The following is a 20,781-nucleotide window of genomic DNA, read 5'->3' on the forward strand; positions in this document are numbered from 1 at the left end:
TTGGGCAAGTCACTTCACTTCTCTGGGCCTCAGTTCCCTCATCTGTAAAATGGGGATTAAGACTGTGAGCCCCATGTGGGACAACCTGATCACCTTGTATCCTCCCCAGCGCTTAGAACAGTGCTTTGCACATAGTAAGCACTTAATAAATGCCATCATCATCATCACCTTGGTGTTCTCCTTGGCTCCACTCTCTCATTCAACCCACATATTCAATCCATCACTAAATCCTGTTAGTTCAATCTTCACAACATCGCTAAAATTCATCCTTTCCTCTCTAACCAAACTGCTACTACATAATCCAGTCACTTATCCAATCCTGCCTTGATTACTCTATCAGGCTCCTTGCTGACCTCCCTGCATTCTGTCTCTCCCCACTCCAGTCCATACTTCCCTCTGTTCTCCGGATCATTTTTCTACAAAAACATTCAGGCCAGGGCTTTCCCACTCCTCAAGAACCTCCAGTGGTTGCACAACCCCCTTCGCATCGAACAAAAGCTCCTCACCATTGGCTTTAAAGCACTCAATCACCTTGCCCCTTTCTACCTCACCTCGCTACTCCCAGCTACATCCCATCCCAAACACTTCACTCTTCAAATACCAACCCTGTCACTGCACCTCAATCTCATCTATTTCCCCGCCGACCTCTCGGGCACATCCTGCCTCTGGCCTGGAGTGCCCTCCCTCCCTGTATCCAACAATGACTCTCCCCTCTTTCAAAGCCTTATTGAAGGCCCATCTCCTCCAAGAGGCCTTCCCTGACTAAGTCCTCTTTTCCTTTTCTCCCAGTCCCTTCTGCATGGCCCTGACTTGCTCCTTTTATTCACCCCCCTTCCCAGCCCCAAAGCACTTAAGTACCTACCTAAAATGTATGCATTTATTTATAGACTGTAAGCTCATTGTGTGCAGGGAATGAGACTATTGTTATATTGTACTCTCCCAAGAGCTTAGTACAGTGTTGTGCACAGAGTAAGCGCTCAACAAATTGATTGGAGATGCTCCAAGGCCAGGGTGACATCCTTCCCCTGGCCTGGAATGCCCTCCCACCACACATCCACCAAACTAGCTCTCTTCCTCCCTTCAAAGCCCTATTGAGAGCTCACCTCCTCCAGGAGGCCTTCCCAGACTGAGCCCCCTTTTTCCTCTCCTCTCCCCATTCCCCCTTCCCTACCTCCTTCCCCTCCCCACAGCACTCGTATATATATTTGTACAGATTCATTACTCTATTTTACTTGTACATATTTACTATTCTATTTATTTTGTTAATGATTTGCATATAGCTATAATTCTATTTGTTCTGATGATTTTGACACCTGTCTACATGTTTTGTTTTGTTGTCTGTCTCTCCCTTCTAGTCTGTGAGCCCGTTGTTGGGTAAGGACTGTCTCTATATGTTGCCTATTTGTACTTCCCAAGCTCTTAGTACAGTTCTCTGCACATAGTAAGTGCTCAATAAATACGATTGAATGAAATTAACTGCAGTGTGTGGACAAAGAAAATGCCGATCTCAGAGCAGGATCAGGAAGGTACAAGTGAGGTAACTGTCCCAGAGAACGGAAGTGGCTTGCCCAAAGTCACACAGTAGGTAAGTGGGATTAAAAACTAGGTCCTCTGGCTCCCAGGCCCTAGTAATGGTATTTACTGAGCACTTAACTGTGTGCAGAGCACTGTACTAAGCATTATAGCAGCAGAAGTCTGAGGACTGAGCTTATAGTAGGAAAGCAGTGAGGTGAGGTAGGAGGGGGCAAGGTGATTGACTAAAGCTAATGGTGAGGAGTTTCTGTTTGATGCGGAACTGAATGGGCAACCTCTGGAGGTTCTTGAGAGCGGGGAAACATGGAGTGAACGTTTCTGTAGAAAAATGATCCGGGCAGCAGAATGAAGTATGGACTGGAATGGGAAGAGACAGGAGGCAGGGAGGTCAGCAAGGAGGCTGAGAAAATAAACCAGGTGGAATAGGATGAGTGATTGTACTTAAGTGGTAGCATCTTGGATGGAGAGGAAGGGGAAGGTTTTAGCACTATTGTGAAGGTGGGACGGACAGGAATTGGTGACAGATTGAGTATGTGGGTTGACTAAAAGAGAGGAATCAAGGATAACACCACGATTATGGGCTCGTGAGATAGGACGGATGGTTGTGCCGTCTTCAGTGTTGGAAAAGTCTCCATCATTCCTCCTCCCTCTTAGATTGTGAGAGCCATATAGTCCAGAGATTTTGTCTGATTAGATTATCATGTATCTGGCCCAGCACTTAGTACAGTGCTTGGCACGTACTAGGGACTTCACAAATATCACCATTATTATTAATAATGATAACCACCCTCTCTAGGCAGATGGTTCCTAAATCCACCTCTCCAGCACTGCTTCTCTGCAGTCTCACATTTCCTCCTGCCTCGGGGAAATCACCACATTGGATGTATCTTCCTGGCAATTTAAACTCAGTATTTCCCAAACAGAACTCCTCCACTTCCCACCCACACCCCGTCCTCCCAATGACTTTCCATCACATGCCCCCGTCTCACATGCCCCTCACCCTGGTATTATCCTTGATTCACCTCTCCCATTCAACCCACTTATTCAGTCTTTCACCCGATCCTGCCTTTTTGTTTCCATTCATAATGTCTCCAGAACTCTCTCCTCCTCCCAGCCAAACCACTTCCACACAGTTGCAGACATTTATCACATATATCCCTCCTCAACTACTGAATCGGTCTCTTCACTGACCTTCCTGCCTCCATCCTCTTCCCCCTCCACTCCATACTTCACTCTGCTGCCAGCATCATTTTTCTAGACTATAAGCTCGTTGTGGGGAGGCAGTGTGTCTGTTTATTCTTAAATCATTCTCCAAATGCTTAGTACAGTGTTCTGCATGCAGTAAAGGCTCCATAAACACAATCGAATGAAGAAATAAAAAAAATGTTCTGTGCATGTCTCCCCATTCTTCAAAACTCTCCTAGGGTTGCCCATCCATTTCCCCATCAACAACTGACTCCTCATCAGATTCAAGGCACTCAATCAGCTCTTTCCCTTCTTCTTATTCTCACTCCTCTCCCTCTACAACCCAGACCACACATTTGAGTTCTTAAACACCAGCCGGCTTACTGTGCCTTGATCTTGCCTCTGTCACTGCCAGCCCCTCACTCACCCCCTCTTTCCTGTCTGGAGCTCTTCATATCTGACAGACCACTCTCCTCATCTTCAAAGCCATACAAAAATCCTATCTCCTCTCGGAAGCCCTTTCTGGCCAAATCTCTCATCTCCCCACCCTATTCTCTATCCCTTCTGCGTCACCTGCATCTGAGAAGCAGCGTGGCTTGGTGTATCGAGCACGGGCCTGGGAGTTGGAAGGAACTGGGTTCTAATCCTGGCTTGCCACATGTCTGCTGGGTGACCTTGGGCAAGTCGCTTCACTTCTCCGGGCCTCAATTGTAAAATGGGGATTAAGAGTGTGAGCGAGCCCCATGTAGGACAGGGACTGTGTCAAACACAATTAATTTGTACCTACCCCAGTTTATAGAACAATGTTTGGCTCAGTGTAAGCGCTTAATAAGTACCACAATTATTATTATTATTATTACCTATGAGCTGGAGTTTGAACCACTTAATCACTTTGAAATTCACACCACCTACACATCCACAGACCTTACATCCATTTGTTTGTCTACCTGGAGAGTTTCCAGACCTCTACCAGTCTCGACTACGGGAGGGAGAGCCCGTTGTTGGGTAGGAACCGTCTCTATATGTTGCCGACTTGTACTTCCCAAGCGCTTAGGACAGTGCTCTGCACACAGTAAGCGCTCAATAAATATGATTGAATGAATGAGGGAGAGTCAAGCAGAGGCATACCCATTCCATTCCTAGCTTGGTCAGTGGCTAGGAAGTGGAAGACAATCTGCTACAAGTCAAAACTCACCTGTGCTGGGCAGCAGCAGCATGGGAGAGAGTTGAGGGTGGAGATTCAAGTTGACTACATGGAAGGAGGCAATGGTAAACCACTTCCATATTTTTACCAAGAAAACTCTATGGATCCACTACCAGAACGATTGGAGGTGGAGGGAGAAATTTGTCCATGGCGTCACGTTGGGTAGGGACTGTCTCTTTATGTTATCAACTTGTACTTTCCGAGTGCTTAGTACAGTGCTCTGCACACAGTAAGCACTCAATAAATACGATTGAATGAATGAATGAATATGGGTTGGAGACACTCGATGGCATATGACGACAATTTATGTTAATATCTGTCTCCTCTCTTCTGTAAGATTTTAAGCTCCTTAGTGTCTACTGTAGTCTCCCAAGTGCCTGACAAGTGCTCAATAAATACCATGAGTTAATTGAATGCTATGGGATTGCAGAGAAGACAGGAGGGCAGGGCTAATGAGGAAGACTGGGGAATCATCCAGGTAAATATGGTAGTTTGAGTCTTGGGAGTAGATTTGCTCCCCAGAGGGTAGGTGTAGGGTAAGAAGAGAAGCAGTTTGGCATAGTGAATAGAGCACAGGCTTGGGAGTCAGAAGAAACTGGGTTCTAATCCTGGCTCAACTACATGTCAGCTGTGTGACCTTGGGCAAGTCACTTCACTTCTCTGTGCCTCAGTTACCTCATCTGCAAAATGGGAATTAAGATTATGAGCCCCATGTGGGAAAGGGACTCTGTCCAACCCAATTTGCTTGTATGATGATGATGATGGCAGCATATATTAAGCACTTACTATATGCAAAGCACAGTTCTAAGCGCTGGGGAAGTTACAAGGTGATCAGATTGTCCCACAGTCTTAATCCCCATTTTACAGATGAGGCACAGAGAAGTTGACTGGCCCAAAGTCACACAGCTGACAATTGGCAGAGCTGGGATTTGAACCCATGACCTCCGACCCCAAAGCCCGTGCTTCTTCTACTGAGCCACGCTGCTTGTACCCACCTCAGCGTTTAGTAAAGTGCCTGGCACATAGCAAGCGCTTAACAAATACCGCAGTTATTATCATTATTACAATTAAGAGACAGGGACCTCCAACAGAGCCTTGAGGAACCCCTACAGCTAGGGGTGGGTGGGAAGACAGAAGAGGCATTGGTGAAGAGAACGAGAAAGAGCAGTCAGAGGAGAAAGAAGAGAACTGAGAGAGAACCGTGGTATTTAAAATCTGTAAGTCAGGGGAGGTGGGAGAAGGTGAGGAATAAGCCAATAAGCAAACACCAGGGCTTTCCCAGGTAACAGCTGCCTGGAATCACTTCATCATCATCATCAGTGATATTTACTGAGCACCTACTACCAATCAGTCAATCAATGGTATTTATTGAGCACTTACTATGTGCAGAGCAACAGAACAGAACACAACAGAATTAGCGGACACACCACCTGCCCGTAATGAGCTTACACTATCAATCGATGGTTTTTATCGAGTGCTTACTGTGTGCAAAGCACTGTACCAAGTGCTTGGGAGAGTACAATACAGTAGAATTAGCAGGCACATTCCCTACCTATAATGAGCCTACAACCCACCAATCAATCAATGGTATTTATTGAGTGGCACAGCCTCGATATTGGTTGTGTGCCCCACCTCAGGGTAACTTTGATATCTGTTTAATAATAATAATAGCATTTGTTAAGTGCTTACTATGTGCAAAGCACTGTTCTAAGCACTGGGGGAGGATACAAGGTTGTCACACGTGGGGCTCCCAGTCTTCATCCCCATTTTACAGATGAGGGAATTGAGGCTCTGAGAAGTTAAGTGACTTGCCCGAGGTCACACAGCAGATATGTGGCAGGGCCGGGATTCGAACACATGACCTCTGACTCCAAAGCCCATGTTCTTTCCACTGAGCCACGCTGCTTCTCATTTGTTTGTATTGATGTTTATTTATTTGTATCGATGTCTGTTTCCCAGCCTCCAGACTGTGAGCTCCTTGCGGGCAGGGATTGTCTCTCCTTATTGCTGTAGTGTACTTTCCCAAGCACTTAGTACAGTGCTTGGTACACAATAAGTGCTCAGTAAATATGAAAGAATGAACTTCCAACTGGACTCAGTCCTGCCCTTCCCTGCACACGGCCTAGCGTGAAAAGCACTGGCCTGGGAGTCCGAGGACTTGGGTTCAAACACCCGCTCCACCGCCTGTGTGCTGCGTGATCTTGGATGAGTCATTTAACTTCTCCATGCCTCAGTTTCCTCATCTGTAAAATGGAGATTCAAAATCCGTTCTCCCTCTCCCCTAGACTGTGAGTTCCATGTGAGACACGGATGGGTGTCTCATCCCGAGCACTTAGCACAGTGCTTGTTGCTTCACAAATGCCACTTATTATTGTTTCACCATTCTGTTGGCTGCGCTAATAGAGAAGCAGTGTGGCCTAATGGCTACAGCACGGCCTGGTAGTTAGAAGGACCTGGGTTCTAATCCCATTCATTCATTCATTCAATCGTATTTATTGAGCACTTACTGTGTGCAGAGCACTGTACTAAACGCTTGGGAAGTACAAATTGGCAACATATAGAGACGGTCCCTACCCAACAGTGGGCTCACAGTCTCACAATCCCAGCTCCGCCACTTGTCCGGGGTGTGACCTTGTGTGAGTCACTTCACTTCTCTGTGCCTCAATTACCTCATCTGTAAAACGGGGATGAAGACTGTGCTGTGTGACCTTGGGCAAGTCACTTAACTTCCCTGAGCCTCAGTTACCTCATCTGCAAAATGGGGATTAAGACTGTGAGCCACATGTGGGACAACTTGATCACCTTGTATCCCCCCCAGCGCTTAGAACTGTGCTCTGCACATAGTAAGCGCTTAACAAATGCCATTATTATTATTATTATTATTATTGTATCTACCCTGATGCTTAGAACAGTGCTTGACATATAGTAAGCGCTTAACAATACCATCATCATTATTATTATCATTACATGGGATGTGGACTGTGTCCAAACCGATTATCTTGTATCTATCCCAGTCAATCAGCTTGTCTTCCAGACTGTGAGCCCGTTGTTGGGTAGGGACCGTCTCTATATGCTGCCAACTTGTACTTCCCAAGCACTTAGTACAGTGCTCTGTAATAATAATAATGATGGCATTTATTAAGTGCTTACTATGTGCAAAACACCGTTCTAAGCGCTGGGGAGTTTACAAGGTGATCAGGTTGTCCCACGGGGGGCTCACAGTCTTCATCCCCATTTTACAGATGAGGGAACTGAGGCCCAGAGAAGTTAAGTGACTTGCCCAAAGTCACTCAGCTGACAATTGGCGGAGCCGGAATTTGAACCCATGGCCTCTGACTCCAAAGCCCGGGCTCTTTCCACTGAGCCATGCTGTTTCTCTATGCCTCTGCCTCTGCCTGACTCTCCCTCTTGCAGTTGAGACTGTTAGAGTACTAGAAACTCTCCAGGTGCGACCCTGAGAAGGGAGGGCCTCAGTTACCTCATCTGTAAAATAGGGATTAAGAGCGTGAGCCCCATGTTGCTTAACTAGCATCTATCCCAGTGCATAGAACAGTGCTTGGCATATAATAAGCTCTTAAATACCTTAGTTATTATTTTTATTACTCTTGTCTTATGCTGTCATCTCCAACCCCTATGGACACATCTCACCCAGAGCCCCTACCTCCATCTGCAAACGTTCTGGTAGAATATCCGCAGAGTATTCTTGGTAAAAATAAAGACGTGGTTTACCATTACCTTCTTCCGCCCAGTAAACTTGAGTCTCCACTCTCGACTCTCTCCCGTGCCGCTGCTGCCCAGCACGGGTGAGTTTTGATTTGTAGCAGATTGCCTTCCACTTGCTAGCCACTGACCAAGCTAGGACTGGAATGGGCATGCCTCTGCTTGACTCTCCCTCCTGTAGCTGAGACTGGCCGTGTACTGGAAATTCTCCAGGTGCGATCCTGAGAGGCTTTATTACTCTACCCCCTTCACTGCCTTACTGGAGGCACATCTCCAAGAGGCCTTCTTGCCTAAGCTCTCCTTTCCTCTTCTCAAACTGCCTTCTCCGTGGCCCTGATTTACTCCCTCTATTTATCCCTCTGTCCCCACCCCAGAGCACTTATGTACAAGGATACATATTAATGTCTGTCATTCAATCATATTTATTAAGCACTTAGTGTGTGCAGAGCACTGTACTACTACTACTACTAATAATAATGGCATTTGTTAATCAATCAATCGTATTTATTGAGCGCTTACTGTGTGCAGACACAGTAAGCGCTCAATAAATACGATTGAATGAATGAGTGAATGTGCATTTACTATGTGCAGAACACTGTACTAAACACTTGGGAGAGCACAATATAACAGAATTAGTGGGCACTCTCCCTGACCGTAATGAGCTTACCCCATTCATTCATTCATTCATTCATATTCACTGAACACTTACCGTGTGCAGAGTGCTGTACTAAGTGCTTAGGAGAGTTCAATACAACAATAAACACACATTCCCTGCCTACAATGAGCTTACAATCTAGAAAGGGAGAAGGAGTCTCGAAAAACCGTAGGAAACTCTGCCCATTTAAACAGGGGCTTGGAGAGGCAGGTGTGCTTGGCGATCTTCCGAACAGAGACACATTTGGTTTTTTTTTAGAGGTATCTGTTCAACGCTTACTATGTGCCAGAAACTGTTCTAAGCACTGGGATATAGTCATTCATTCATTCAGTCGTATTTATTGAGCGCTTGCTGTGTGCAGAGCACTGTACTGAGCGCTTGGGAAATAGAAGTTGGCAACCTATAGAGGCGGTCCCTACCCAACAACGGGCTCACAGATTAGAAGGGGAAAGCAGACAACAAAACAAAATATATATATGCAAGCTAATTATGTTGGACGCAATCCCTGTCCCACCTAGGGCTCACATTCTTAATCCCCATTTTACAGATGAGGCAACTGAGGCACAGAGAAGTGAAGTGACTTGTCCAAAGTCACACAGCTGACAATTGGCAGAGTGGGGATTTGAACCCATGACCTCTGACTCCGAAGCCCGTGCTCTTTCCACTGAGCCAAGCTGCTTCTCTAAGCGTTCTTGTAGGTGAATCGGGCTGTACGCATTCCCTGTCCCATGCCGGACTCACGGTCTAGTGGGAGAACAGGTATGAGAACCCCATTTTACAGATGAAAAAACTGAGTCACAGAGAAGTTAAGCTTGCCCAAGGTCACACAGCAGGGAAGCGGCAGGGTTGGGTCTGGAATCCAGATTCTCCATCTCCCAGGGCGGGGCTCCTTCCACTAGACTGCACTGCTTCTGCTGCATTAAACAGAAACTCTTTATTATCAGCTTGCCCCCGCCTATCTTACTTCACTGATTTGATGATGATGGCATTTATTAAGCGCTTACTATGTGCAAAGCACTGTTCTAAGCACTGGGGAGGTTACAAGGTGATCAAGTTGTCCCACGTGGGGGGGGCTCACAGTCTTAATCCCCATTTTACAGATGAGGGAACTGAGGCTCAGAGAAGTTAAGTGACTCGCTCAAAGTCACCCAGCTGACAATTGGTGGAGCTGGGATTTGAACCCGTGACTTCTGACTCCAAAGCCCGGGCTCTTTCCACTGAACCACACTGCTTCTCCTGCTGATTTCCTACTGCAGCCCAGCCTGAATACTTCACTTTTCCATCGCCAATTCCTCACTGTACCTCGCAAATCCTGTCTCTGATCTGGAATGCCCTCCCCCTTCACATCTGAAAGACCTCCACCGTGCCCACCTTCAAAGCCTTGCTAAAATCACATCCCAAGAGACCTTTCCTGACTTCCCTCTTCCTTCTGCATCACCTATGCAGTTGGACCTGTACCCTTTAATTCATCCCACCCTCAGCCCCATGGCCCTTTTGTGCATTTTAACAATAATAATAATAATAATGGCATTTTTTAAGTGCTTACTCTGTGCAAAGCACTGGTTCTAAGCGCTGGGGAGCTTACAAGGTGATCAGGTTGTCCCACGGGGGGCCTTACAGTCTTAATCCCCATTTTACAGATGAGGGAACTGAGGCCCACAGAAGTGAAGTGACTTGCCCGAAGTCCCACAGCTGACAAGTAGCGGAGACTGGATTTGAACCCATGACCTCTGACTCCAAAGCCCGGGCTCTTTCCACTGAGCCATGCTGCTTCCCCTGCCCCCTCTAAACTGCATCTCCTTCTATAATAATAATTATTATGGTATTTGTTAAGCGCTTACTATGTGCTGTACTTAGCACTAGGGTGGAAACAAGCAAATCTGGTTGGACACAGTCCCTGTCCCGCGTGGGGCTCACAGTCTTAATCCCCATTTCACAGATGAGGTAGCTGAGGCACAGAGAAATGAAGTGACTTACCCAAGGTCACGCAGACGACAAGTGGTGGAGCCGGGATTAGAACCCATGACCTTCTGATTCCCAGATCCGTGCTCTATCCACTATGCCATGCTGCTTCTCTAGACTGTTCCCTCAAGGGGCGGGAACATGCCTACCAACTTTATTATATTGTTCAATCAATCAATCAATCAATCGCATTTACTGAGCACTTACTGTGTGCAGAGCACTGTACTAAGCACTTGGGAAGTACAAGTTGGCAACATATATTGTTCTTTCTCAAACAGTCAGTACAGCCACACAGTAAGCACTCAATAAATACCACTGCTGGATTAAAGCAATTAATTAAAGCAATTTCCAAACTTACCTCGGTGGAAATTTTGCTAACTGCAAATAACTTGAATTAATGCCAAGATAACAGACAACAGTGATCACAGAGCTCACCTCCTCCAGGAGGCCTTCCCAGACTGAGCCCCCTCTTTCCTCTCCCCCTCTCCATCCCTCCCACCCTACCTCCTTCCCCTCCCCACAGCACCTGTATATATGTGTGTACAGTTTTATTACTCTATTTATTTTCCTTGTACATATTTATTATTCTATTTATTTTGTTAATGATGTGCATCTAGCTTTACTTCTATTTGTTCTGACGACTTGACACCCGTCCACATGTTTTGTTTCGTTGCCTGTCTTCCCTTCTAGACTGTGAGCCTGTTGTTGGGTAGGGACCGTCTCTATACGTTGCCAACTTGTACTTCCCAAGCGCTTAGTACAGTGCCCTGCACACAGTAAGTGCTCAATAAATGCGACAATGAATGAACGAATCCAAAAACTTGGGCATTCAGCTCAGTGGAAAGAGCACGGGCTTTGGCGTCAGAGGTCACGGGTTCGAATTCCGCTCAGCCACGTCTGCTGTGACACCTTGGGCAAGTCACTTAGCTTCTCTGAGCCTGTTACTTCATCTGTAAAATGGGGATTAAGGCTGTGAGCCCCACGTGGGACAACCCGATCACCTTGTATCCCCCCAGCGCTTAGAACAGTGCTTTGCACATAGTAAGCGCTTAACAAATGCCAAATGCCATTCAATCATATTTACTGAGTTCTTACGGCGTACAAAGCACTGTACTAAGCGCTTGGGAGAGTACAATGTAACAACAGACACATTCCCTGACCAGAACGACCTCACAGTTTTCAGACAACACGCTCACTTGGCACTGTATTGAAATCTAAGCCGAACCTTTTGCTGGACTGTTGAACTGAGACAGTTTTTCATTTAATATAAAATTTTAGGCCAACTGTTTCTCAGCCCTTGTCTGCCAATGATTTCCTTTGCCCTGAGTATTTGTCCCACGCTACTCTCCTGGCATCCCAGCGTAGAGGTCTATGGAGAAACTCCGAGAACCCGCAAGCAGCATGGCCTAGTGGGTAGAGCACGGAAAAGGGATTCTGAAGGACCTGAGTTCTAGTCCAGCTCTGCCACTTGTCTCCTGTGTGACCTGGGTAAATCGCTGACCTTCTTTCTGCCTCATCTGTAAAATGGGGATTAAGACTTTGAGCCCCCTGTAGAACATGGACTGTGTCCAACACGATAACCTTGTATCCACCCCAGCGTTTAGAAAGTTCCTGGCACACAGTAAGTGCTTAACAAATACCATAAAAAAATCAATCAATCAATCAATCGTATTTATTGAGCACTTACTGTGTGCAGAGCACTGTACTAAGCGCTTGGGAAGTACAAGTCGGCAACACATAGGGACAGTCCCTACCCAACAGCAGGCTCACAGTCTAGAAGGGGGAGACAGAGAACAAAAAACAGATATTTTGCCGTGGCCACACACTTCCCCACCAGCGGAATGCAGCCTCTTTTAGATGGAAACATGGCCAATGGAGTGTAAAATGATTCAGAGGGAAAAAGTATTTTAAAAAAGTATAAAACGGCCAATTTAGGCAGCAGTAGAGACCAAGAAATACGATTGATGAGGATGATATGTTTGTATGTATTTATTACTCTACTTATTTTACTTGTACATATCTATTCTATTTATTTTATTTTGTTAATATGTTTGGTTTTGTTCTCTGTCTCCCCCTTCTAGACTGTGAGCCCACTGTTGGGTAGGGACTGTCTCTATATGTTGCCAACTTGTACTTCCCAAGCGCTTAGTACAGTGCTCTGCACACAGTAAGCGCTCAATAAATACTATTGATTGATTGATTGATTGATTGAAGGAGGGTGAGAAAATGCGATTTTCAACATCACATTACTGACCCACCCCATCACAGACCCTGATCCTCTCTAAACCTTTAGGAAAAAACCCTGAAAAAATCGTAGATTCTAGACTGTCAACTCGTTGTGGGCAGGGAATGGGTCTGTTCTATTGCTATAGTGTACGCTTCCAAGCGCTTAGTACAGTGCTCCGCACAAAGTAAGGACTTAATAAATAGGACTGACTAATTGCATCACGGCCAGGATGTGAAGGGTGTGGTGTGTATGGCTCACCCTCGGGAGTGGACTTTGTTCCTCCTTTCATGTCAAACTTTTCATTAAAGGATAGATCCTTTGTCAGGATTTGGCAGGTCCTTACTCCTCTCACATGCCAAGCAGCAGCTGAAATGTTTTCAAAGGGAAACATCTTGAAAGTTTCTAGCTTTATCCCTGTCAAACATTAAAGGGCTTACTAAACTGAGGCGAGTGTTTCAAGAGAGACAGGAATTCACCTTGCTTGAGGCAATCAAAATATATATTTTTTTTTGCTTCTGACTCTTTAAAGTATTCTAGACAGTCTACCGCTCTCCCCCCTACTTTTTTTAAAAATGGTATTAAGCACTTAATATGTGCCGGGCACTGTTCTAAGCGCTGGGGCAGATACAAGGTAATCGGGTTGGACACAGTTCCAGTCCCACATGGGGCTCACAAGTTGTAATCTCCAGTTAATAATTATGGTATTTGTTAAGCACTTACTATGTGTCAAGCACTATTTTAAGTGCTAGGGTAGATACAAGGTAATGAGGTAGTCCCACCTGGGGCTCACAGTCTTAATCCACATTTTACAGATGAGGTAACAAGCACAGAAGTTAAGTGGCTTGCCCAAGATCACACAGCAGACAAGTTAAGCACTTACGAGGTGCAAGGCACTATACTAAGCGCTGGGGTAATACAAGCTTCTCACATGGGGCTCAATTTTAATCTCACATGGGGCTCAATTTAATCTCCATGTTAAGTGCTTACTATGTACCAGCCACTATACTAAGTGTTAGAGAGTAGATAAAGGCTGATCAGGTTGGGCACAGTCCCTGTCCCACATGAGGCTCACACTCTTAATCCCCATTTTTTCCAGATGAGGTAACAGGCCCACAGAAGTGAAGTGACTTGCCCAAGGTCACACAGCCGGAATTAGAACCCAGGTCCTTCTGACTCCCAGGACCATGCGCTATCCACTGGGCCATGTTGCTTCTCTAAACATTCACTATTAGCACTTGAATGATTGATTCATCAACCTAATATTGGGCACCGCTGTCTAATATTTTTAACTGTTAGGGAACCTGGAAATTTCCCAAGAGATTCTTGCTTCTCCACTGAAGGAAAGAGGAAAATACAGCTATGTAAAAACAAAATGCAAGTTTGCTACCCTTTATTATTACAATTAACAAAAATAATTATACTATTTGTTAAGCACTTTCCATAACATCCAAGCATTGTTCTAAGCACTGGGGTAGACTCAGTTAATCAGGTTGGATGGACTCATCTTTAATGGTATTTATTAAGCACTTACTGTGTGCAGAGCACTGTACTAAGTGCTTGTGAGAGTAGCAATACAACCGAGTTAGCAGACACATTCCCTGAGGTCTCCATCTAAGTAGGAGGGAGAACAGGTATTAATCCCCATTTTACAGTTGAGGAAACTGAGGCCCAGAAAAGTGAAGTGACTTGCCCGGGGTCACCGGGTTTATAATAAAACTGTGGTATTTGTTAAGCGTCTACTATGTGCCAGGCACGGTTCCTAAGCACTGTGAGTTGATACAAGATAGCTCAGGTCCCACATGGGGCTCACAGTCTAAACGGGAGGGAGATTAAGTACTGAACCCCCATTTTGCAGATTCATTCATTCAATCATAGTTACTGAGCACTTACTGTGTGCAGAGCACTGTACTAAGCTCTTGGAAAGCACAGATAGGCAACAAATAGAAACAATCCCTACCCAACAACAGGCTCACAGTCTAGAAGGGGGGGAGACAGACAACAAAACAAAACAAGAAGACAGGCATCAATAGCGTCAATATAAATAAGTAGAATTATAGATATATACACATCATTAATAAAATAGAATAATAAATATGTACATATACACACAATGCTATAGGGCAGGGAGGGGGGAAGAGCAGAGGGAGGAAGTAGGAGCAATGCGGAGGGGAGGAGGAGCAGAGGAAAAGGGGGGCTCAGTCTGGGAAGGCCTCCTGGAGGAGGAGAGCTCTAAGTAGGGCTTTGAAGGGGGAAGTGTGCTAGTTTGACGAATGTGCGGAGGGAGGGCATTCCGGGCCAGAGGTAGGACGTGGGCCGGGGGTCGATGGCGGGACAGGAGAGAACGAGGCAAAGTGAGGAAGTTAGCGGCAGAGGAGCGGAGGGTGCGGGCTGGGCTGGAGAAGGACAGAAGGGAGGTGAGGTAGGAGGGGGCGAGGTGATGGAGACCTCTGAAGCCAATAGTGAGGAGTTTTGGCTTGATAAAGAGTTGTTGCTTGATAAGTAACCAGCACAGAGAAGTGAAGTGACACGCCCAAAGTCACACAGCAGGTACGTGGGGGAGCAGGGAGCAGAGCCCGCCCAGGCGCTCTGACTCTCAGGCCTGGGTTCTTTCCATTAGGCCACGGGACTTTCCATAGAGCCAAGCCGGGTGTCAGGAGAAGTCACCCTGCTAGTCCCCCGGCAGGCAGGAAGAGATGCCTTGCCCCCTTCTACCTCACCTCCCTTCTCTCCTTCTACACCCCAGCTCGCACACTTTGCTCCTCTACTGCCAACCAATTCACTGTACCTTTCTCTCGCCTATCTTGCCACAGACCTAATAATAATAATAATAACAATAATAATGTGCCAAGCACTATTCTAAGCACCGGGGTAGATACAAGTTAGGTTGGACACAGTCCCTGTCCCACATGGGGCTCACACTCTTAATCCCCATTTTACAGATGAGGTAACTGAGGCCCAGAGAAGTGAAATGACTTGCCCAAGGTCACACAGCAGACATGTGGCAGAGGCAGGATTAGAACTCATGACCTTCTGACTCCTAGGCCCGTGCTCTATCCACTAAGCCACGTCGCTTCTCCAACCTGCTTCTGGCCTGGAACACCCTCCTTCCACATATAATAATAATAATGATGGTATTTGTTAAGCCCTTACTATGTGCAAAGCACTGTTCTAAGCGCCGGGGGGGATACAAGGTGATCAGGTTGTCCCACGTGGGGCTCACAGTCTTCAACCCCATTTTACAGATGAAGGAACTGAGGCCCAGAGAAGTTAAGTGACTCGCCCAAAGTCACACAGCTGACAATTGGCGGAGCTGGGATTTGAACCCATGACCTCTGCCTCCAAAGCCCGGGCTCTTTCCACTGAGCCACGCTGCTTCTCTGACATATTTGACAAACAATTATTCTCCCCACTTTCAAAGCCTCACTGAAGGCACTAGGCCCTCCTTTCTTCTTCTCCCACTCTCCCTTCTGTGCTATCCTGACTTGCTCCCTTTACTCATCACCCCCTCCCAGCCCCACAGCACTTATGTCCATATCTGTAATTCATTTATTTATATTAATGTCTGTCTCCCCCTCTAGACTGTAAGCTTGTTGTGGGCAGGGAATGAGTCTGTTAATTGTTGTATTCTCCCAAGCACTTAGTACAGTCCTCTGCCCACAGTAAGGACTAAAATACTGACTCCATCTGCCTTTAACGCAGAGAGGAAGGAAAAACGAAGACATCCGATCCAACGTGCTCTAATCCATGCATCCTTTATTCCATTACAACTACTATGTTGCGTTCCAGCAACGGTACACAAACTGGCAATCAACCGCAATCCATTTCGACAACAATCTGAGGTTTACAGTACATTTAAGGCCTTGAAATTTGGAAAACGAGACAGACCTTTGATGAGTAGTGTAGCAGTTTTAATGTCTTGCATTTCTGGTGCATACTCCATGTGAGTCCAGTGTCAAAAAACAAATTACTTCTAAACTGAAAAGATCCATTTAATGAAATTTTAATTACAGAAATTCATCAAAACTTAAAAGTGTGCGTACATTTTTGTGTCTTGGAAACGTTATAAAATTTTTTTTTAATAGCAAAATAACACAGGGATAAAAACATACTAACAAAATGTATTCAATCATTTACAAACCAGAATTTTGCAGTCCATCGCTTGAAACTAGACTTAAAGGAAAACTACCAATTAGGAACCTATGCACAATGTAAAGTTCAAATATGTACAGTACCTTTAAAAAGTCTCTAAGGAATGCTTTACAGAAGAAAAGTCTGTTATGGCTCCGGTGCAGACCACTCAGACCATCTGAATAGGAAAACTGTTGGCTAGTAACAAATTTACACATTTATTTCTTCAGCAAAAACACTCGTTTCATCATTTTTTAAAGAATATTCCAGTTATATTTATATAGTTACAGTTGCCGAAAGTGGTTGGCTAGAGCCCCATTCAGGTTGTTCAGTCTCCCGGGGAAGATTAGCAGTAACGAAAAATCACCAGTAAGAGGAAAATCCCATCATAATAGCTTTCCGGTTACAATATCACAGTTAGAAATTTTTACAGATCAAACCCTCCCTTGGATCGGACCTACGTGAAGTGGAAGCTGTGGAGGCGGACGACGGGTGCGTTCTGGCTATTGGGAGCGTGGAGGCGGGGAGAAAAAAGAACGAAAAGCCTCGCGGGACAGAATTTTAAGTGAGTGGAAACCAGATAGGGAGAATGGATTCCGGGGACATTTCAAAGCATTTCAAAGTCCTCACGTTCGGCCGCCACCCCCACCTCGTCCACAGCAGGGGGGTCGCGTCTTGTGTGTGTCAGAAGAACCATCTCCGGATAGAAAAGACGGAAAATTTCGGCGGAGGTGCGGATGGGGATACGCCCCGGGGCGGGAAGGGGCGGGGGGGATGGCTACCCGGTTGAAGAAGCTTGTGCCAACGACGGATCCTTCTTCCAGTCGCGGGAGCTGAGGTAAAGCAGGCATCCTCTCTCTCAGGAGTTGGGGAGTTCGTGGGAGATGAACTGTTTTAGTCTTTCCAGGTACTGTGCGTATAGTTCTATGTCATTGTGCCCTGCCCCTTCTACCCAAAGGGGTTCCACGGCCCGCGGACAACGCTCGTACATGGCGAGGCCGTGGGAGAAGTCGATCACCTCGTCTTCGGTCCCGTGGATCACCAGGACGGGAGAGGTCACTTTCGAGATCTTGTCGATGCTGCAGAGACAGGGCGGGAAGGGGGAAATCAGAGGGACGGTTAGTTGTGCTGGCACAAAGCGCCTCCCACCCACGCCACAGCAGTGGATAGAGAGTAGACCTGGGAATTGGAAGGTCATGGGTTCTAATCCCAGCTCCGCCACTTGGCTGTTGTGTGACCCTGGGCAAGTCAAGTCACTTCTCAAGTCAAGTTCCCTCATCTGGAAAATGATGATGACGATGATGATATCTGTTAAGCTCTTACTATGCACCAAGAACTCTTCTAAGCGCTGGGGTAGATACAAGGTAATCAGGTTGTCCCACGTGGGGCTCACAGTCTTAATCCCCATTTTACAGATGAGGTTAACTGAGGCCCAGAGAAGTTAAATCACACAGCTGATAAGTGACGGAGCCGGAATTAGAACCCTCAACCTCTGACTCCCAAGCCCGGGCTCTTTCCACTAAAGCCACACTGCTTCCCTGGGGATTGAGACTGTGATCCCCACCCGGGACAGGGACTGTGTCCAATCTGATTTGCTTGTATCTTCCCCAGCGTTTAATACAAGCACCTGGCACATAGCAAGCGCTTAACAAACACCATAATTATTTTTATTATGAACTCGCCAGAGAAAAGCCAACCATCAATCTGTTCCCCTTGCCCTTCTTGGGCTCCAGTGCCCTCCTCGGGCTCCAGGGCAGAGAGGCGAACCCTGGACGGTCCCTGACACAGAGCCCCGTGTGAACAGCCCTTGCTGCCGCTGGGCATCCCGGGGCTGCCGTCTTTTTCCCCGTGGCTTCTTCCCCTCCCCTGCTCCCCAAGGTGGTCTGGGTTGAGTTCCGTCGCTGTGAAGGGAGGGAGTCGAGCCGTGTTGTTGCCCCTGCTGTATGAGGTGGCCCCGCAGAGCAGAGAGCGGGGCTCCAGCCTGCCGCTGCTGTTGCCCCCTTCCCTCCCCTTCACGCTACAGCTTAAGCCACTGCCACTATGAAGCGCCTCTGGGGGTTCAGCAGGGGTCTCCGTGCTCACCCTTACCTGTCCGCAACCTGGCTCTGCTGGGCGACCCCCCCCTCCCACCACCCCCCCCGGTAAGAGCAAGGTATCACGGCGCATCCCCCGGCCCCGGCGTGCGGCCTGCATAGGCTCCTGGAGCCGCTCCCAGACACCTCTGACCCCCCGCCCTATCACAGTTTGGAACTGTCCCAAGCACTCTGTGTTTCCCCAATGCCACGGAGAACACGAAGGGGGTGGTATGTATGGCTCACCCTCGGGAGTGGACTTTGTTCCTCCTTTCAGGTCAAACGTTTGATTAATGTGTTGGCATTTGGTATTTTTTAACCCCCCGATCCTCCCCCGAGATTACATGGCTCTAAAATGGCAGATGAGGTCATGAGATGGAGATCCATAGACTGCTGAAGATGGAACTAAAAGTGATGTACGAGGACCAGGGAAGAATGCGGGAGCCCGTTGTGCTCAACCGCCAAAGAGAAGCTGCGGAACTCGACAGACAGCACGGGGACTAATTAGGATCCAATCCGGTGGGAGCATCTTTGGGGAGCTGACAGTGTCAACCAGGGGTGGGATTACACAAATGAAAGGATGATGGGCTAAACCCCAACCATGTTAGCGGCCTGTGTTCAGTGCCCAGTTCAGTGACTGGTGGTTGTGTGCTGAACCCAACCAGCGTGGCTTAGTGAAAAGACCAAGGGCTTGGGGGTCAGAAGTCCTGGGCTCTGCCACTTGTCAGCTGTGTGACTTTGGACAAGTCATTTCACTTCTCTGTGCCTCAGTTCTCTCTCTATAAAATGGGGATTAAGACTGAACCTCACGTGGGACAACCTGATTACTTTGTATCTATCTGAGGGTTTAGGACAGTGCTTGGCACATAGTAAACGCTTAACAAATACCATTCATTATCATCATCCCAGGAGGGAGTGGGATTAAAGGTATGAGCTGAGGTCTCCGTGTTCTCTTCGCTACACCTTGCTGGGAGTAGGCGCAAAATAAATGGTAATTATTGAGTGCCTACTATGTGCAGAGCACTGTACTAAGTGCTTGGGAGAGGACAACAGAATTAGCAGACATGTCCCCTGTCCATTATGAACTTACAGTCTAGAGCAGGAGGCAGACATGAGTATGAATGAATAATGCATAAGATAACATTTAAAGAGATGTACACAAGTGCTGCGGGGTGGGGCGAATATCAAATGTCCAAAAGTCACAGACCCAGAAGGGAGAGCGAGCTGGAGAAAAGAGGTTTTAATCGGGGAACGTCCTCTTGGAGGAGGAGATGTGATTTTAATAATGCTTTGAAGGTGAGGAGAGTGGTGGTCTGGCAGATAGGGACGGGGAGGGAGCTCCCGGCTAGGGTGGGGGGTCGGCAGCAAGACAGACAAGGTTGGAGCACAGTGAGTAAATTAGTGCTAGAAGAGCAGAATGTGTGGACTGGGCTGACCCAAACTGCATTTTCACTCAGAGCTTCCGAAGGCCCCAGCTTTGCCACCCAGGGATTCCTGGGCCAGAAGGAAGGTGCAGAGCCCTTTGAAGGTGCCCTGCCACACAGCAGCTTTCTGTGAGGCAAAAAAGTTTGTTTCTGACCTCATAAAATATGCCTGAGATCTTTGGTGCCATCGGCGAGAGAACTCCATCCTAAACTCCTACTGTTCCAAAACAAAATCAAATCAAAAGGGCTACACCACTCGGAGGATTGTGAAAAGTCTAGGCCGGTGGCTCTGGACGGCCTCGTTTTGAACATCTGCCTTGAGAGGAAGGCTGTCGCTGCTGCTGAGGAGATGAGGCACAGTTAACTCCATAAGCACTCACAGCTTTTGGAGGCTTTGGGAATAAAACTTCCAGCGATCAATCAACCAAGGGTATTTCCTGCAAGCCTGCTGGGTGCAGAGCACTGTACTAATTTCATTCATTCATTCATTCTGTCAATCATATTTATTGAGCGCTTACTGTGTGGAGAACACTGTACCAAGTGCCTTGGAGAGTATAATACAATAATAACAAACGGTCACATTCCATGCCCACAACAAGCTTACAGTACAGAGAGGGAGACAAAACACTAATATAAATAAATAAATTACAGATATTCATTCAATCGTATTT

At 46.9% G+C, this 20,781-nt stretch overlaps 1 protein-coding gene and 1 non-coding gene across 2 annotated transcripts in view; both read right to left on the reverse strand.

The window, feature by feature from the left end:
* Nucleotides 1-7,735: 7,735 nt before the first annotated feature.
* Nucleotides 7,736-7,873, reverse strand: LOC119946248. The gene has a single exon (XR_005456356.1). It is a non-coding gene; the product is annotated as a small nucleolar RNA SNORA7 (small nucleolar RNA).
* An 8,339-nt stretch (nt 7,874-16,212) lies between these two features.
* ABHD17C (abhydrolase domain containing 17C, depalmitoylase) overlaps nt 16,213-20,781 on the reverse strand; it is a 73,631-nt gene continuing 69,062 nt past the window's right edge. Inside the window, exon 3 of the mRNA XM_038767584.1 lies at nt 16,213-17,693. Within this exon, the coding sequence (XP_038623512.1) occupies nt 17,474-17,693 (220 nt within the window). The 3' untranslated portion in view covers nt 16,213-17,473. The remainder of the gene's footprint in view (nt 17,694-20,781) is intronic.

The sequence above is a fragment of the Tachyglossus aculeatus genome, chromosome 26, assembly GCF_015852505.1.
Source record: "Tachyglossus aculeatus isolate mTacAcu1 chromosome 26, mTacAcu1.pri, whole genome shotgun sequence".
NCBI lineage: Eukaryota > Metazoa > Chordata > Mammalia > Monotremata > Tachyglossidae > Tachyglossus > Tachyglossus aculeatus.